The 20710-nt window shown below is 41.6% G+C and overlaps 2 protein-coding genes across 2 annotated transcripts in view; one reads left to right on the plus strand and one right to left on the minus strand.

Moving 5' to 3' along the window:
- The first annotated feature begins 827 nt into the window (after positions 1-827).
- The window catches only part of si:dkey-14d8.1 (zinc finger protein 480), a 64456-nt gene continuing 44573 nt past the window's right edge, over positions 828-20710 (plus strand). The window contains exon 1 of the mRNA XM_060902903.1: positions 828-885. The gene's annotated coding sequence lies outside the window, so the exon portion shown is untranslated. The remainder of the gene's footprint in view (positions 886-20710) is intronic.
- Positions 1968-3098, minus strand: LOC132870058 (tetraspanin-7-like). The gene has a single exon (XM_060903602.1). The coding sequence runs from the start codon at positions 3096-3098 to the stop codon at positions 1968-1970; it is 1131 nt and encodes a 376-aa protein (XP_060759585.1).

Consider the following 20710-nt stretch of genomic DNA (forward strand, 5'->3'; position numbering starts at 1 on the left):
ACTTGTTCTTTCTCAAGAACAGATAAACATATTTTAATTCTGTAAAAACTATGTTGTTCTGCATTCAATTCTGAACTCAATGAGAGCAGTTTCAAGCAATTTGGATTGAATTTCAGTTTTCACCTGATATGCCTACATAAAGTGAGCATAATAAGCCATGCAGGATGTCATTTCTTATATATAATAAATATATCAATACACTTCTATACAAATGATTAATAGAAAACACAGCATTTTTTGGTTATCATTTTTATTTTTAAGCTTACACAACCACTAATTTATGGTTAACAAAAGTGCTAAAAGCAAAAGTAGCTTCTTCATTATAGCTGGCCAAACACATCATAGCATTCCTTACAATTTGCCCTACAATATATAATATACAATATATGAAATAGTCCTGAAATAGTCTCCAAGATTTTTAACTGGCTGTAAAATATCTTAAACAGTAGCAGATCTTATCCTTTATGTAGTCAATCAGAACAAATGCTTAGGAAATGAAATCGGACAGGATATTATTTCAGTGTAAAGTCTGTGCTTGGTTCGTGACCATTAGAGAAATAGTTGGATCAGATGGAGCTGTGTCATTGTATTTGGAGAAAATTTATAAGGAGAAAATTTATTTAATTATTACACTTTGCAGATTGTCTGGAGATGTTGAATAGCATCTGTATGTGGTCAAATCTGTTCCTGAAGATGTAGCTCACCACAAAAGAATGCACTCATACACAGCTCAGAAGAATCATAGTGTCATTAGTGTGAGTTAGACTAGGGCTGAAGTTTCTATAATATAAACAGCAAAGGGATTTACATATCTAGCTGTTCATTTTAAAATGAAAACTACACATCAAAGCAGAGTATATCATCTTGGCAATCGCTCAACAATGAGTAAGTATACATACAAATCATCTAATATTCTAAAATCTACAGTTTTCTATAGCCCATTTCTTCTTTCTTTCTTTCTTTCTTTCTTTCTTTCTTTCTTTCTTTCTTTCTTTCTTTCTAACTTTCTAGGAATAGTCACATAATTATGATTATTTTTTACAGATATTACACAACAAACAGCTTTTACAGTATATATAGTATGTGTTGTCTCCTGACATTACTCCACAAAGACAACTGAGAGGAATTCATATTCGTAATATTCACAAAATAAAATCACACGAAAATCCGCAAAATAGCATGGTTTAACTTGTAAATCAGACACATTGATTTTGTAAGCTACGTCATAGTTTTTCTCAACATTTAAAATATTTTGTGTAATAAAAATCTTACTCAGATTTCTGAGACTGTTTCAAAACCCATTAGTTGTGCAGATGCTGAAAGCACCTTTGTATTTTTGCACCAGTTTTAGTGGACATCATTTAATCTTTTAAGTTAGAATGTTACAGTGAATTTCTACCAGATGGTGCAGCACGGCTGAGCTCGCCAAATTACCCACAATTACTCCATGTTGTTGCAATTTCCACTGCCACGCGAGCTGTCCCGTCCTTCAGTACTCGTGGTGAAATTCGTTACCCGTTTTGCCCGGGACATAAGAGTAGAGCTAAAAAATAATGTATAACAATTGGTTAAACTTTGACAAATTATGTTTGTGAGTAAACCTTGGTAGACAAATCCCAAATGGCTTCCTATATCAGGTATAACTGGAGCTGGACACCCTACCAAATAACCTCATGTATAGTATACAAAGACATTTGGGATTTTGGCTTCATTTCAAAAAAAAAAAATTTGTTTATCATCATCACCACCACTCGACAGCCTACAGAGAAACTAGAAACTACCTTCCCAGGTGAGGTGATGGGAAAGGACAAGCCATGGACAGCCCTGGGTAGAACCATAGTGACCCATGCTATTAATGATAATTCTTTACTGAAAAATGGCTTTTACTCTAAGATTAAAATGTATCTAACTACAGGTCCATCTCAACAAGGCTTTTCCTAGAACGGCTGATACTGACCTGCAATTCTTTAGTGACCACGCCTATGAGGCCGAGGAGGTAGGCGGTTGGCGAGAAGGCATGCGAGAATGATACCTGCTACCTGGGTAAAAGCAAGAGCTAGGACAGCAGCAGCAATGTGAAAGATGTTCGCATTGACAAAACTAAATACTTTCTTGAAGCAACCATGTGGGTGAATCCCCACACCTTCAATGCTACCAGTTCCTCCTTCTGGCAATGGCCTGTTATGACAGCCTTTGCGCCGTATGCAACAACTGTCCGGTACAGAAACATAATAAGTGTCATTGTCTGAGCTACTTGTCAGTGAAACCGCATCCTGTACAGCCCAGTCAGACAGGAGCCAGTCATGCCAGCCATCTGCCCCGCAGCACTTCAGCGCCCTCTGAAGGCTGTCCAGAGCATCAGCACGTCCTTCGTCTTCTCCATAGCCCTCCACTGCCCTCTGTAGCCCACTGCGGAAACCTCCAGCGATGTCTTCCCTGTAGAATAGTCCTGAAAGTCCAGCGGCCAATCCCCCCATCAGTACAGCCAGCTGGAAGAAGCCAAAGGTGCGTAGAAGGAAGGGCAAATTGGCTGCCACACCCAGGCAACCCAGGAAACCCCAGGAGGTGATGGCAGCCCCTGTACCGAGGAGTATCAGTGGAGCATTGGGGTAGTGGTTAGATGAAAGCAGCATGTAGTCAGCCAGGGATGCTTGTGCCCAGACTCCTAGGGTGAAGATCGCCAATCCGGCTGCCCAGAAGAGGCAGCTGAAGATGAGTAGTGCCAGGCGTAGCAATGGCACAATACCCACCACTTGGCAGCATGGTGGGGCAGGATTTGCCTGAGGCACAGGGGGCGCCAGTGAGGCTTTGGAACCTAATGACAGGGAGAGACGCTGATGATGAAGTTGATCGTTGAGGTTGTTTGGCTCCTGGAAGGAAGAAAGTGGATATCCCGGCAGAGCTGAAGGACGACGAGGCACAGATGATGAGGTGCGGGCTCCCAAACCGTGTGGAGATGAAAGCCTTCGAGTAAAATGTTGATCTTTTACACGATGGGGACTCAGCTGAGCTGGCAGCGAATCATAAGATGCGGTCACAAGGGTGCAGCTCATGGTCCTGGCTGCAGCTTTATCTACTATCCGCTCCTTCTCTCTCATTTACTCCTCCCTTTTTGCCTGCCTCCTTTGTTTCCCAGCCTCCGCTTAGATCCGTCACCTGCTGTCCGCTGAATCTTTATAGCTAGTCATCAACAGCTAGCTCTCTGCTCACACACCCATCATAAATTGTCCACAGAGAGGCGACAGATGACAGGCTTATCTTTGTCTGCAGCTCTGCGGTATTTGAAGGTTTATTTCTGACATTTCTTCCACTTGCTTGGTCATAGATACTCAATCCCGCTGCAGTGGACATAGTATTTGATGCTGTAGCTGCTACACACTGTCTCTTTAACACAAACATAAAGGGCGGGGGAGCTTAATGGATGTATCACTGGGATGTCTTTGAGGCACCATATCTAAAAAATTATCACATACAAAAAGGGTTACTCAGGATTAGAGTTTGCTGATGTGTGCAATTTGTGATTTAATTTGTGACAAAAATATCAAATCCCTACAATGCATGTAGTAGTTATTTTTCATGTTTTAAACAACACTCTTGTGTACAAGCAAGTTGGCTGAAGTGTTATTTGGAATCAATACCGGTCAAGGGCATGTGTGAAGGTGTTTTATTTTATGACATTGGGATTATAGCATCCAAAAAGCAACATACCATCACTCTGTTAAGGAAATGAAAATATATCTGTAATTGCAAAGCATGTATGGATAATAACCAAGCACGTCTGCATATTATCATCTATAATGCCATAAATTATTTTCATTTCCACAGCAGACATATAGAGATAAAATTGGCATACACTATATCCTATCAAAGTCCACATTCTTGAGCAGCTTCTAATTTGTTAGTGTACATTTTGTTTTTTTTTTAAATATAAATTTTATCAAGTGAGTGACACTGATAATGACAGTGCCTGCACCAATAACCTAATAAAGACCTTTTTTTAAAACCTAAGAAGTTGAAAATGTTCTGTAAGAAATGTGCATAAAACAAAGACACAAAGAAAATCCCATGCAGAATGTAAAAGAGTCACACATACACGGTCGAATGGCATCTCCCTCAGCAAGATGGAGAAATCTCTCTCTCTCTCTCTCTCTCTCTCTCTGATTTATTTGTAATCAATTCAATGCGTCATCCATCACCTCTCTCTCTCCATCCGCTCATCCCCAGGAAAGTCATTACTGTCTTTTCCATTAATTAAACGCTCACATGAAATGCAGGCTGCTGTTAGAAAAGGGCGGTCGTCAATAAACCTGACACAGCAATGGAAGCAGGATAGTCTCTCACAGGCAGTAAACGGCAATGTACTGGTGAGAATGTGAACGTGGCAGAAAATCTACATCACCTTAGACGTTTTGTTTGCTCCTTTTTACTTCATTTCAGTGCTTATTCTTTTTTTTCCATTTAGTACCATATTCTTTTTTCCATTTATTTACTTATTACCAAGCAAGCAAGTGTTCAAGACAGAGCTGCAGTCAAGACCACCTTTGTCGAGTCCAAGACAAGTCCAAGACCAGGATTAGTTAAGATTGAGTCCAAAGTGGTTCGTGCCCAAGTCAAGACCGAGTCCAAATGAGAGAGACAATGAGTTTTGGCAGGCGGTCAGGCGGTTACCAGGCAGCCAATGTCAACACTCATTCTAGACGTATTTTAAATTAATTAAACCAATTCCCATTTTAGAAGAAGAAGGCTTTATTTTGTCACATGCACACTCAAGCACAGTGAAATTCCTCCAATACGTTTAACCCATCTGAAGCAGTAAGCACACACAAGTAAGCGAGCAATGAGCACAAACCCAGAGCAGTGGGCAGCTATGCTACAGCACCCGGGGAGTAGTTGGGGGTTAGGTGCCTTGCTCAAGGGCACTTCAGCCCATGGCCACCCCATGTTAACCTAACCGCATGTCTTTAGACTGTGGGGGAAACCGGAGCACCCAGAGGAAACCCATGCAGACACGGGGAGAACATGCAAACTCCTCCCAGAAAGGCCTCCATCGGCTGCTGGGCTCAAACCCAGAAACTCCTTGCTGTGAGGCAACTGTGTGAGTGATTTTGTTTTGAAGGAGGAGTTACTTGAGAAAAATAAATATACACACACACACACACACACACAGTGGGGCAAAAAGTATTTAGTCAGTCACCAATTGTGCAAGTTCTCCCACTTAAAAAGATGAGAGAGGCCTGTAATTTTCATCATAGGTATACCTCAACTATGAGAGACAAAATGAGGAAAAAAATCCAGAAAATCACATTGTTTGATTTTTAAAGAATTTATTTGCAAGTTATGGTGGAAAATAAGTATTTGGTCAATCAGAAAAGTTCATCTCAATACTTTGTTATATACCCTTTGTTGGCAATGACAGAGGTCAAACGTTTTCTGTAAGTCTTCACAAGGTTTTCACACACTGTTGCTGGTATTTTGGCCCATTCCTCCATGCAGATCTCCTCTAGAGCAGTGATGTTTTGGGGCTGTCGCTGGGCAACATGGAATTTCAACTCCCTCCAAGATTTTCTATGGGGTTGAGATCTGGAGACTGGCTAGGCCACTCCAGGACCTTGAAATGCTTCTTACGAAGCCACTCCTTCGTTGCCCGGGCAGTGTGTTTGGGATCATTGTCATGCTGAAAGACCCAGCCATGTTTCATCTTCAATGCCCTTGCTGATGGAAGGAGGTTTTCACTCAAAATCTCACGATACATGGCCCCATTCATTCTTTCCTTTACACGGATCAGTCATCCTGGTCCCTTTGCAGAAAAACAGCCCCAAAGCATGATGTTTCCACCCCCATGCTTCACAGTAGGTATGGTGTTCTTTGGATGCAACTAAGCATTCTTTCTCCTCCAAACACGACAAATTGAGTTTTTACCAAAAAGTTCTATTTTGGTTTCATTTGACCATATGACATTCTCCCAATCCTCTTCTGGATCATCCAAATGCTCTCTAGCAAACTTCAGATGGGCCTGGACATGTACTGGCTTAAGCAGGGGGACACATCTGGCACTGCAGGATTTGAGTCCCTGGCGGCGTAGTGTGTTACTGATGGTAGCCTTTGTTACTTTGGTCCCAGCTCTCTGCAGGTCATTCACTAGGTCCCCCCGTGTGGTTCTGGGATTTTTGCTCACCATTCTTGTGATCATTTTGACTCCACGGGGTGAGATCTTGCATGGAGCCCCAGATCGAGGGAGATTATCAGTGGTCTTGTATGTCTTCCATTTTCTAATAATTGCTCCCACAGTTGATTTCTTCACACCAAGCTGCTTACCTATTGCAGATTCAGTCTTCCCAGCCTGGTGCAGGTCTACAATTTTGTTTCTGGTGTCCTTTGACAGCTCTTTGGTCTTGGCCATAGTGGAGTTTGGAGTGTGACTGTTTGAGGTTGTGGACAGGTGCCTTTTATACTGATAACGAGTTCAAACAGGTGCCATTAATACAGGTAATGAATAGAGGACAGAGGAGCCTCTTAAAGAAGAAGTTACAGGTCTGTGAGAGCCAGAAATCTTGCTTGTTTGTAGGTGACCAAATACTTATTTTACCGATGAATTTACCAATTAATTCAATAAAAATCCTACAATGTGATTTCCTGGATTCTTTCCGCCCATTCTGTCTCTCATAGTTGAAGTGTACCTATGATGAAAATTACAGGCCTCTCTCATCTTTTTAAGTGGGAGAACTTGCACAATTGGTGGCTGACTAAATACTTTTTTGCCCCACTGTATACACACACACACACACACAGTGGGGGCGGCACGGTGGTGTAGTGGTTAGCGCTGTCGCCTCACAGCAAGAAGGTCCAGGTTCGAGCCCTGTAGCCAGCGAGGCCCTTTCTGTGTGGAGTTTGCATGTTGTTCCTGTGTCCATGTGGGTTTCCTCCGGGTGCTCCGGTTTCCCCCACAGTCCAAAGACATGCAGGTTAGGTTAACTGGTGACTCTAAATTGACCGTAGGTGTGAATGTGAGTGTGAATGGTTGTCTGTGTCTATATGTCAGCCCTGTGATGACCTGGTGACTTGTCCAGGGTGTACCCCGCCTTTCGCCCGTAGTCAGCTGGGATAGGCTCCAGCTTGCCTGCGACCCTGTAGAACAGGATAAAGCGGCTAGAGATAATGAGATGAGACACACACAGTGGTGCTTGAAAGTTTGTGAACCCTTTAGAATTTTCTATATTTCTGCATAAATATGACCTAAAACATCATCAGATTTTCACGCAAGTCCTAAAAGTAGATAAAGAGAACCCAGTTAAACAAATGAGACAAAAATATTATACTTGGTCATTTATTTATTGAGGAAAATGATCCAATATTACATATCTGTGAGTGGCAAAAGTATGTGAACCTCTAGGATTAGCAGTTAATTTGAAGGTGAAATCAGAGTCAGATGTTTTCAATCAATGGGATGACAGTCAGGTGTGAGTGGGCACCCTGTTTTATTTAAAGAACAGGGATCTATCAAAGTCTGATCTTCACAACACATGTTTGTGGAAGTATATCATGGCACAAACAAAGGAGATTTCCGAGGACCTCAGAAAAAGCTTTGTTGATGCTCATGAGGCTGGAAAAGGTTACAAAACCATCTCTAAAGAGTTTGGACTCCACCAATCCACAGTCAGACAGATTGTGTATAAATTGAGGAAATTCAAGACCATTGTTACCCTCCCCAGGAGTGTTCGACCAACAAAGATCACTCCAAGAGCAAGGCGTGTAATAGTCGGCGAGGTCACAAAGGACCCCAGGGTAACTTCTAAGCAACTGAAGACCTCTCTCACATTGGCTAATGTTAATGTTCATGAGCCCACCATCAGGAGAACACGGAACAACAATGATGTGCATGGCAGGGTTGCAAGGAGAAAGCCACTGCTCTCCAAAAAGAACATTGCTGCTCGTCTGCAGTTTGCTAAAGATCATGTGAACAAGCCAGAAGGTTATTGGAAAAATGTTTGGTGGACGGATGAGACCAAAATAGAACTTTTTGGCTCAAATGAGAAGTGTTATGTTTAGAGAAAGAAAAACACTGCATTCCAGCATAAGAACCTTATCCCATCTGTGAAACATGGTGGTGGTAGTATCATGGTTTGGGGCTATTTTGCTGCATCTGGGCCAGGACGGCTTGCCATCATTGAAGGAAGAATTTATTCTGAATTATACCAGCAAATTCTTAAGGAAAATGTCAGGACATCTGTCCCTGAACTGAATCTCAAGAGAAGGTGGGTCATGCAGCAAGACCCTAAGCAAGTCAAAGTCCTGACCTTAATCCAATCGAAATGTTGTGGAAGGACCTGAAGCGAGCAGTTCATGTGAGGAAACCCACCAACATCCCAGAATTGAAGCTGTTCTGTACGGAGGAATGGGTTAAAATTCCTCCAAGCTGGTGTGCAGGACTGATCAACAGTTACTGGAAATCTTTAGTTGCAGTTATTGCTGCACAAGGGGGTCACACCAGATACTGAAAGCAAAGGTTCACATACTTTTGCCACTCACAGATACATAATATTAGATCATTTTCCTCAATAAATAAATGACCAAGTATAATATTTTTGTATCATTTATTTAACTGGGTTCTCTTTATCTACTTTTAGGACTTGTGTGAAAATCTGATGATGTTTTAGGTCATATTTATGCAGAAATATAGAAAATTCTAAAGGGTTCACAAACTTTCAAGCACCACTGTGTGTGTGTGTGTGTGTGTGTGTGTGTATTTATATATATATATATATATATATATATATATATATATATATATATATATATAAAGGCTGCTGGAGTCGGTTGAGACCAACTAGAGTATTTGGCGAGACCAATGGCCAAGACAGAGACAAGTCCGAGTGCTTATAACAATTACTCCAACACAACTTTGAGACAATAGAAAAAAAATTCTCAAGTTTAGATTGAAGTCCGGCGGTACGGTGGTGTAGTGGTTAGCGCTGTTGCCTCACAGCAAGAAGGTCCTGGGTTCGAGCCCCCGGGCCGGCGAGGGCCTTTCTGTGTGGAGTTTGCATGTTGTCCGCGTGGGTTTCCTCCAGGCGCTCCGGTTTCCCCCACAGTCCAAAGACATGCAGGTTAGGTTAACTGGTGACTCTAAATTGACCGTAGGTGTGAATGTGAGTGTGAATGGTTGTCTGTGTCTATGTGTCAGCCCTGTGATGACCTGGCGACTTGTCCAGGGTGTACCCCGCCTTTCGCCCGTAGTCAGCTGGGATAGGCTCCAGCTTGCCTGCGACCCTGTAGAAGGATAAAGCGGCTACAGATAATGAGATGAGATTGAAGTCCGAGACCGGACTCAGGTACTACACCCTGGTTCAAGAGTTTGATTTTCAACAGAAATGGGCTTATTGACAGCAAGGTAACAAAAGCTCATAGGGAATTAGAACTTGCAGCTTATTAGACAGGCAAATACGAATTATTCGGGGAGTACAGTAATATTAATATGAATATTAATATTTCTTCAGCCAAATTATAAATTCAAAATCAATGCCAAGGTGTCACTCAGTTAAGAATAACTTAAATAATCATCTAGTACCTTTCTATGATCTACTACATTCCCCGGAAGGATTATGAAATCATTTAGGTGGGTACTGAATCCAATAAGGTGGATAATTTTTTTGTTGGCATTTTGCCCAGTATAATCTAGGTTGCTTCGACATATGCAGTATTTAGTCAGTTTAAATTACACCCTGGTGTGTTTCATTGTTTTTGCTGTGAATGCAGAAACTGCACTCAAGTGTGGATTAAAGCAACTCATCCACCCCCTCTACTACTATTGGGCTGTCATTTGATGTTGCACTGTATGACAATAAAATCTAGGCAATTAAACACAAAAATTTGCAGAAACTTTACAGAATAAACAGGCATATACCCTCACAGTCCACTTTATTTGAGACATTTGTACACCTGTTCATTTATTTAGTTATCCAATCAGCCAATCATGTGGCAGTAGCACAATGCATACAGTCATACAGACAAAGGTCAAGAGCTTCAGTTAATGTTCTCATTAAACATCAGAATGGGGGAAAAGTGTGATCTCTGTAGCTTTAATTAGATAATTGCATGAGTGTAAAGGTGTTCCTAATAAAGTGGACGGTGAATGTATGTTCAAAATTAACAGACATCCATTATCTATACCACTTATCCCTCAGGAACCAATTGAGAAGCAGGGCTAACACAGAGACAAATTCACACTCGCACATATGTAGAGTAGCCAGTTGACTTAATCTGCATGTCTTTGGCCTATGGGAGGAAACCAGAGAACCCTGAGGAAACCCATGCAAGCACAGGGACGACATGGGAACTCTGCATGGAAAGCCTCTAATTGGCTGCGAGGTTCAAACCTGGAACCTTCTTACTGTGAGATGACACAGGCATACGTATACAAAACAATCAGGCATAAATGTATAGAATAAACACGCATACATTTCAAAGGTCTTCATTTCCGAATGTCTTCTTTATCAAGTACCAAGTTAAACCGAAGTAAAAAACTAAGCAAAATTGCATCAGGAGAACTGATGACAAGATTTAACCACTCCAACACACTCCATGGCAATATATTAAAGGAGTTTTACATGGCTAAGTACCAGAATAAGCAGGAAAATAGAAAATATTCCATCAATCTCTTGCTCCCCCATTCACCCTATATCTTCTCAACATTTGATGTTTAATTTGATGCCTAGAGTCAAGCTCACCTTGGACTGTTAAAAGGAAAACAGATTGTGCAATAGATTGGGGTTAGTTACAACCCCAATTCCAAAAAGGTTGGAACACTGAGTAAAACATAAATAAAAACAGAATGTGAAGATTTTCAAATCATGGAAACCCTATATTTCATTGAAAATAGTACAAAGACAACATATCAAATACTGAAACTGAGAAATCATATTGTTTTTTGAAAAAAAAATATATGCTCATTTTGAATTTGGTGTCAGCAACATCTTTCAGAAAAGTTGGGACAGGGGTAACAAAAGACTGAAAAAGTTGTGTAATGCTAAAAAAAAACCCAATTTGGTTTAGTAAGAGAGTCCGGGTGCTAAACTGGCCTGCCAGCAGTCCAGACCTGTCTTCCATTTAAAACATTTGGCGCATTATGAAGTGCAAAATATGACAACGGATACCCCAACTGTTGAGCAACTGAAATTGTATATCAGATAAGAATGGGACAACATTTCTCTTTCAAAACTACAGCAATTGGTCTCCTCAGTTCCCAAATGTTTACAGAGTTGTTAAAATTAGAGGTGATGCAACATAGTGGTAAACGCGCCCCGTCCCAACTTTTCTGAAACGTGTTGCTGACATCAAATTCAAAATGAGCATATATTTTTCAAAAAAACAATAAAATTTCTCAGTTTCAACATTTGATATGTTGTCTTTGTACTATTTTCAATGAAATATAGGGTTTCCATGATTTGCAAATGATCATATTCTGTTTTTATTTACAGTTTACTCAGCGTCCCAACTTTTTTAGAATTGGGGTTGTATTACACCCACTTTCCAGAACACTTCCCCATGAAATATGTAGGTTTTCACATATAAATGTTACCATATAAAGGTTGAGTTAAAGAGAAACTAAGACCCTGGTCACACTACAGCTCGTGATGGGTTTGCAAAAAACTTGGCAATGAAAAATTGGTTGCATCGCCACCATTTGTGCGATGCATAGCAAATGTTTTCCAAGCTTCAGACACAGACAACCATTCACACTCACATCTACGGTCAATTTAGAGTCACCAGTTAACCTAACCTGCATGTCTTTGGACTGTGGGGGAAACCGGAGCACCTGGCGGAAACCCACACGGACACGAGGAGAACATGCAAACTCCACACAGAAAGGCCCTCACTGACCACGGGGCTCGAACCCAGACCTTCTTGCTGTGAGGCGACAGCGCTAACCACTACACCACCGTGCCGCCCTTTAAAATGAACATAAACCTTCTTTTCAAAAAAAAAACTTGAAAAAAGTGATTTGTTTGTTTTGAGGTGTCAGTGATGCTACATTCAAATTCTGCACAGTATGGTGGATTTTTGCAAAGACACTCCAGTCAATTAAACTCAGTGGGTATAATCTGGAATGTTGTCCCCACCAAGATAATAAAGATGCCTTTGATTGCTTAGTTTTTGCCCAATGCATCATCAAGGTTTCCTACTATATCTACAAATTTCAGAGACAATTTGGTACTGTTTTTAAAGTAATATTTGGGTTATGATAATAATGTTCTAATGAATTATCCTTAAATGCTCAAACAGATCATTAGACCCAGTTGATTACTTTTTAAATATTGCTCACATTTATTTAACAGGACAAAATCTAGAGGTAAAAAAACCCAACAAAGATAATGAACATTCTTCAGTTTTGTGAAACTGAAACTCAAGCTGCACAACAAGCTCCATGATTCATGATTGTTGTTCTCTCTGCTAAAAACAAAAACTGTGAAATTGACAAGACCAAATGTTCTCATAAACAGTCTGGTCTCATTGTCCAGTAACCATTTTGTAATATTTCACCCCTCCTAACTGCTAGCAAGCACGCAACGTGCATGCATGCTGAGATCTTTCCGCAAGGTCACTTAGTGACTCATGACACACCGTCATACATTAATCATTCCTTAGAGCAGGGGTCACCAAACTTTTTTCTCTGGGGGCCACATTGTCGTTCCTGACTGTGATGGGGGCCGGGGTCGGGTCAGCTATATCACATAGAATTGTATGACCCAGACAAATATGACCACCAGCAGGCCTCATTGTGTAGTAGAGATTACTAGCCTGGCATGGCCATCCCCACTACTATATCCCCATTACTATATCCCCACTACTATATCCCCACTACTATATCCCCACTACTATACCCCCACTACTATATCCCCACTACTATATCCCCACTACTATATCCACACTACTATATCCCCGCTACTATATCCCCCACTACTATATCCACACTACTATATCCCCACTACTATATCCCCCACTACTATATCCCCACTACTATATCCACACTACTATATCCCCGCTACTATATCCCCGCTACTATATCCCTGCTACCATATCCCCACTACTATATCCCCACTACTATATCCCCACTACTATATCCACACTACTATATCCCCACTACTATATCCCCACTACTATATCCACACTACTATATCCCCGCTACTATATCCCCGCTACTATATCCCTGCTACCATATCCCCACTACTATATCCCCACTACTATATCCCCACTACTATATCCACACTACTATATCCCCACTACTATATCCACACTACTATATCAACACTTGATTCCTGGCACATATTTGTTTATCTTTACTAGTGGTTTGCAAAAGTAGTAATTGAGTCTTCACACTTTGTTTTAATTTGAAATACCACAGATATTCCATTTATTTATTTTCTAATAAAAATAACATCCAAGCTGTCAAGGTAAGAAACATCTGCCTATTTGAGGTGACTGACACCGGCAAAGATGAGTGGAAAATTATAAATTGTAGGTAGGCCTGTTGATATTATTAATAATATTAATAATAATTGTATGCAGCACTTAATAAAGGTCAAATAAATAGGCCTATAAAATAAATACATTTTAAAAAACAGTGAAATTATAATATGAGCAATAGATCAATAGATCACAGCAGTTGTGCTGTGTCCTGCACGTCATTGCTCTCATCCATGGCCAAAGCAAAAAAACTCGAATTCTGACGCTTTCTCATTCAGCTGGTCATACACATTGTCCCCCAAATCTTCGGTTTGCCTGGTCATAGTAGGTGCAGAGAGACTCACCGCGTTGAGCGCATCCTTCTTGTCGGGACACACCTCCTCGGCCACAGCAAGCATGCATACTTTAACAAAGTCCCCATCAGTAAACGGCTTTCCATGGGTAGCTAGTAGGTGAGCTACCTTATAGCTAGCTCGGACAGCAGCCTGGTTGATCTGGGTTTGGTGAAGGAATACATTCTGTTGTGCAGCCAGTCCGCATTTCATCCTCCGAATCCTGTCTTCTCTTGTTTGCCCTCGCAAACTAGCATACTCTTTGTGGCAGGTTTCGTAGTGACGACGCAGATTATATTCTTTGAAAACCAGCACACTTTCTTTACATACAAGATAAACTGCACGGTCCTTACACTGAACGAAAAAATAATCGGTGGTCCACTGTTCTTTAAAAACTCTGCACTCTCTGTCAGCTTTTCGCTTACCGCTAGCCATTTTGCTGTCCTGAACACTGACAGTTCTCTGCGCGTGCGCTGCCTGTCACTGCTTGATCGCGAGCATATGACGAAAATTCGGAAAATATGAATAGTTCATTTTATAACTAAATATCAATTTTAATTGATAAAATCAACAAAATACAAGATGTAGACATATTTGCCAAAAAGCAATTTAAAAAAATAGGCCATGACCACTTTTGGGGATTGCCTCATAGGGCCGGTTCAAGTGATGGGGGGCAGAGGGGCTGGGGGGCCGGTCAAAGGGGGGTGGCGGGCCGGATCTGGCCCGCGGGCCGTAGTTTGGTGACCCCTGCCTTAGAGCTTCCTGGCCGAGCTGATGAAGGTTCCAAATGACAAGGAACCTTGGTGGTTATATTAATTAAAAATTTAATTGAGTTGATTCAACATTAGATTGACAGAATATTAATCCTGCTTTGTGTACAGCAGGATTTTTTTAAAAGCAAATCAATATCACACATGGCAGAACAAAGCTTTTTTAAAACATATGTGCAGAAAAATATTCTGTTTCTGTCAGTGTAGAGCGCAGATTACAATCTGTAAATGCATATATTGGTCTTTAAAGTGTTATTAAATGGAGCTTAATGTATATTTAACAGAGCAAATAAACAGATGGCAAGCGGGCACCGTCGATAATTATTCTAATTTGATTTGTGGGGTAAGTCAATGTCCATTTATTTGATTGCTATATCATTGTATATTATTCTCAGTAGTAGATCTTGAAAAATGACTCATGAATGATTAGTCAGTCTCAATTTTTTTTTTTAAATGGGGTAAGCTATGGCTCAATGTTTAGAGAAGCAGCTTTGGGACCAAAAGGTTGCTGGTTTGATTCCCTGGACCAGAAAGAATGGCTGAAGTGCCCTTGAACAAGGCACCTAACCCCCAACTGCTCCCCAGGTTGCTCTGGGTATGTTATATGTCACTCTGGATAAGAGCGTCTGCTAAATGCCATTAATGTCATGTAATTAATAAACTATTAGGTTACATCAATTATTTCAACTATTCAACTGATTAAGAAACCTTTATTTGTCACATGCACACTTCAAGCACAGTGAAATTCATCCTCTGCATTTACTGTAACTCATCTGAAGCAGTGAACACACACACCCCCAGAGCAGTGGGCAGCCACACACAGCGCCCGGGGAGCAGTCAGGGGTCAGGTACCTTGCTCAAGGGCACCTCAGCCCAAGGCTGCCCCACGGCAACCTAACTGCATATCTTTGGACTGTGGGGGAAACTGGAGCACCCGGAGGAAACCCACGCAGACACGGGGAGAACATGCAAACTCCACATAGAAAGGTCTTCGCTGGCCGCTGGGTTCAAACCCGGAACCTTCTTGCTGTGAGGTGACAGCGCTAACCACTACACCACCATGCCACCCAATTAAAAAGTAAGATGGGTCTCTGGGCTTCGACTATGTGAGTTAGTTCTGTATCTTTGGCCTCTGGAATAATAATGCAATATATATATTTTTAAATGTATTATAAATATTATACATACAGGACACTTTTTCGATGGAATAAAAACATGTGTTCTATTCCCTTCTAGCAGGTTTCATTCATTTGGTTTGATAGCATACAATATTGTTAGCGTATCGCTTATCCTATGTGCATTACGTCACTCTACCCAATGGAGAATGAGCAATAAATATGGTTTACGATATTGCATGGTTGTCAAGACAACATGACGTCACATGTCGGAGACGTAAAACTTCCATGCTAGCGATCGACTGTGACAATTTGTAAACAAACATGGCCGCCAGGTTTGCTTCATTAAATACAGAAGATTTTGAGAGAATTTTGAAAGAGAAAGACGTGTTGAACACCCAAAAAGAAGGTATAATAATAATAATAATAATAATAATAATAATAATAATAATAATAATAATGGCTTTTTTTGTGGTATATCAGATAAATTCCATTCAGCTAGCATGATACTGAGCTCATCTTCGAATCATTCAATATCATGCTAGCTGAATGGAATATATCTGATATACCACAAAAAAGTACCAGCCAATATTATTTAAATATTTAGTTCTTGCAAGTACAAGAGCAGGAAGAAGGCTCTGAAATCAGTAGAAACACTTTTAAAATATGTAGACACGTGGCAAGCTGTGGCATGGTGCACCATAGTTATTCTTCCATGAGGCGTTATGGCATCAGCATTTAATAACAGGAGGGGAAGATATGCTATTTTACAATACAGGGGTTTAGGTAACACAAGCAATGTTACATTTTACAGTGTAACCATAAACTGGCATGTACAGGATAGCCCGACCCATTTTATCTCAAAAATTTATATCACTAGAGAGCAGTTTGGCAGTGTCCATAAATTTACAAAAGGGTTTTAAAAAACATTTCCCTACATAGCATCCTAAGTCTGGTGTTTCTCTATCATCCCCAAACATCTAACCTGGCCCAATGTTTCTATTTACGTCATACAACAACACATAAGTCTGGCTTTAAAATACTGTACAAATTAGGTATTTTACAACATGTAAGAAACCCTCATTTATTTTGCATGATAATAACGAGATGTTGTAATGAAACATTGATATTGTACACTTTTAAAAAGAGTTCAATCACCTTGTAGACTTTTTTCCTTTTTTTCCCAATTACTGTTAAACTGTTTTTGTGAAGTGTATGTTTAGACCGCGAGTTGGTCTAGTGGTTAGCATGCCCGCTTCTCGACCGGGAGCTTGTGAGTGGGGAAGTCAAACTCTCACGGTTACCAGAGGACTGGCCCCCCACTGTAACCCTAGTTGTACAGGTGAGAGGCCGAGGGCTATCAAAACGGAGATCGGCCCCGTACCCATATGCATCAAAAGAGGTGGTTAGTACTGGGACAGGAAGCTGGCTAGGAAGACCAGATTCTGGCATGAGAGGGACTTTGAATGTTTAGGTTATTCATGTGAATTTATCCAGTGCAGCAGCAGAAAGTGCACAAGCTCCAAGCTGAAGTAGAGCATCAGGATGATTCAGTCAGACCCCTGTGGGTAAGATGAGCCAAACGCTACGTTCACACTGCAAGGCTTAATGCTCAATTCCGATTTTTTTGTGAAATCCGATTTTTTTGTGAGGTCGTTCACATTAACAAATATATGCGACTTGTATGTGATCCTCAGTATGAATGAAAAGCGACCTAAAAGTGTTCCGCATGCGCATTGCAGGATACGATGACGTCACACGCAGTGAGCATGGCCAGTGTTTACGGAAGTAAAACCGCCCGGTTGCGGTATGACCCATCCAATCTAGCTTGAATAGCTGTATCCCCCCAAATGGAAATCAGCTCCCTAACCTCTGCGTCCTTCCATTGAGAAGATTCAGAACCTTCACAGCCCGAAGCGTCCCTCGCATTGATGTCATGCGCAGAGGCGCAGATACGTTTTTTGAACTGGGAGGGACAAAAAACTGGGGGGGGACAAAGCTGCCAGCAAACCAACCCCAACCCCGATATGCCTGTCAAAATTGTTGTGGGTTACCATAGCAACCAAGCTCGAGCTCGCAACCTGTGCAGTCTGCGCAGCTCAACCAACCGAATATCAGTCTTTGTTTTGTTTTATGTGAGTTGTTGCAACTATGTATACACTGCCGTGCACCTCAATAAACCGAATGGTAATTAGTCTTTTGATTTTTCCGTGAGGTTTGCCTTATGCAAAGAAAGACAGCATAGACGTTTTTTCCTCCCTATAAGTGGGGGGGACCGAACGAGGTGAATTTAAATCTGGGTGGGACGAGTCCCACCCTCTATCTGCGCCCGTGATTATGCGCCATGTTGTTGTAACTTTTTTTGAGAGACCCCCCGCCTACTTCAGCGCAGAATAGTGACGTTTGTGGCTTGTTGATGATGTGTAAGTCGGATGAATGCGACCTGGCGGTTCAGACTGAAGTCGCATATGAAAAGAGCGGATAGGAATCGGAATTAGGACCACATATCCAAACGGCCTGGGTCGGATTTGAAAAAATCGGATCTGTGTCGTTCATATTGTCAATAAAAGATCGGATACAGGTCACATATGGGCGAAAAGATCGGATTTGAGTCACTTCAGCCTGCAGTGTGAACGTAGCCAAAGTGTGTCAGGATCAGGCATTGACATCACAACAGGAGAAAAAACAACAACAAATTGTATCCTATGGTGGTATAAAGTGTGATCAGAGATTCAGAAGCAGACTTGAGAAGATAGATATAACAGGAAAAGCTAATTTTGTTGTCTTAAAGATTGAGAATGTGCTCAAGTCCGAAACACTAATTGGATGGCTATTCCATAGCTGGAGGGGCTTTGTAGGAATAAAACCCTGCCCCTCTGCTGTAGGATTCATTAATTTAGTGACTGATGAACCAACACCTTGTGAATGAGGCAGGCATCGTGGATAGACTAAATGGTCAAGGTAATGCCATCAAACCTTCTGGCTCAAGTAAGAACTTCTCCCAAGGGGTGCAAGAGAAAAGCATTCACCCTATTTTTCAGAGACTGAAAGTTTGATTCTCAAAAATGCTAAAGTGGACAGAAGAGCAAGCCTGGCCATGGGACAGATGACATAAACTCACCGGCCACTTTAATAGGAACTTGTCCTTGAGTCTAAGATTCCTGTTCTTGGCTGCAGAAGTGGAACCCAATGTGGTCCTCTGCTGTTGCATGCTGAGATGCTTTTCTGCTCACCACGGTTGTAAAGAGTGATTATGAAAGTATCCTTCCTGGCAGCTTGAACCAATCTGGCCATTTTCCTCTGACCTCACTTATCAACAAGGTGTTTGTTTCCACCCACAGAACTGTCATTGCTTACTCAATGTTTTTTGTTTTTCACACCATTCTGTGTAAACTCTAGAGACTGTTGTGTGTGAAAACCCCAGGAGATCAGCAGTTTCTGAAATACTCAAACCAGTCCATCTGACTCAAACAAACACCCATGCCACAGTGAAAGTCACATTTTGAGATCACAATTTTTCCCATTCTGATGTTTGAACATTGTGAATATTAACTGAAGCTCTTGATTTGTATCTGCGCAATTTTATCCCATGTAAGAAAGTGCTTACCCCTGAGTGTTTTCTGCTGGCCTATGATGCAGCATGAGCAGCAGTTTGAAAAGAATCAGCTGACTGGATACAGGTCTCAGAGCAAGCATGGACTTGCCCTCACCCAGTTATCTAATTGTTCGCTGTGGTATGATAGCGAGACCTGGCTGGTGGGTGGGAACTGGGCCAAATTCTCTCTCTCTCTCATTATCTGTAGCCGCTTTATCCTGTTCTACAGGGTCGCAGGCAAGCTGGAGCCTATCCCAGCTGACTACGGGCGAAAGGCGGGGTACACCCTGGACAAGTCGCCAGGTCATCACAGGGCTGACACATAGACACAGACAACCATTCACACTCACATTCACACCTACGGTCAATTTAGAGTCACCAGTTAACCTAACCTGCATGTCTTTGGACTGTGGGGGAAACCGGAGCGCCTGGAGAAAACCCACGCGGACACGGGGAGAACATGCAAACTCCGCACAGAAAGGCCCTCGCCGGCCACGGGGCTCGAACCCGGACCTTCTTGCTGTGAGGCGACAGCACTAACCACTACACCACTGTGCCGCCTGGGCCAAATTAGAAAGAAAAACAAACAAACATGCGACTGCATTCTGCACTAAAAGTGCTAATCTGTAAACTCTTATAATCTATAGCTGGGAATCTCAAGAACAGAATTTAACTCTCATGTAAAAGTAAATCTAATTCGGTAATGATCTTGTACATAATGTTGGAAGCGAACAAACTATAGTCTCAGCAGCATAGACATAACTCTGTCACTGTTTATTACCTACATTATATTGCAACAATAAACATTTATTTTTACCCAAAACTGACCCCTGTATGACTTCACTAGGAAGCTCACAACCCTACTAGACCCTGCCATCAGCTATGTGCAGTTCTTTATGTGAGGTTTATGGGCAGTTTATTCAAAACTCATAGATAAAATCATGTGCACCACTGAGATCTGCTTTTCAGTGTCAAGATCTTGTAGAAATTAATGAGCATGGCTGCACAATGCTGTTTATTTTCCAAATGATATCACCGAGGGCTAAAGTTAGAGCAGTGAAAATGCCATGGTCAGATGTGAACCCTGATTGTTAAATGTGAAAAATGTAACTGCAGGATAAGAACTGAGAATTTAGTAGAGCCTGGGAATTACGCTGAGAATTGAGAGTAGGCAGAAATTACTTTTGAGTCAAAGAGCTTAAAAATAGACTACTATAAATCAGTGTGGGAAATAAGGAATTTTAAGCAGACTGTCACAGGACAGACAAGTCTGAAATGTTGTCTGTCCATCCAAATTTCAATCTGTATGAATGACGGCGGGCGGCACGGTGGTGTAGTGGTTAGCGCTGTCGCCTCACAGCAAGAAGGTCCTGGGTTCGAGCCCCGGGGCCGGCGAGGGCCTTTCTGTGTGGAGTTTGCATGTTCTCCCCGTGTCCG

The sequence above is a fragment of the Neoarius graeffei genome, chromosome 21 (assembly GCF_027579695.1).
Source record: "Neoarius graeffei isolate fNeoGra1 chromosome 21, fNeoGra1.pri, whole genome shotgun sequence".
NCBI lineage: Eukaryota > Metazoa > Chordata > Actinopteri > Siluriformes > Ariidae > Neoarius > Neoarius graeffei.

Bases quoted from the DNA above. Each gene is read 5' to 3' on its own strand.
- LOC132870058 (XM_060903602.1), bottom strand. From the start codon at position 3,098: ATGAGAGAGAAGGAGCGGATAGTAGATAAAGCTGCAGCCAGGACCATG.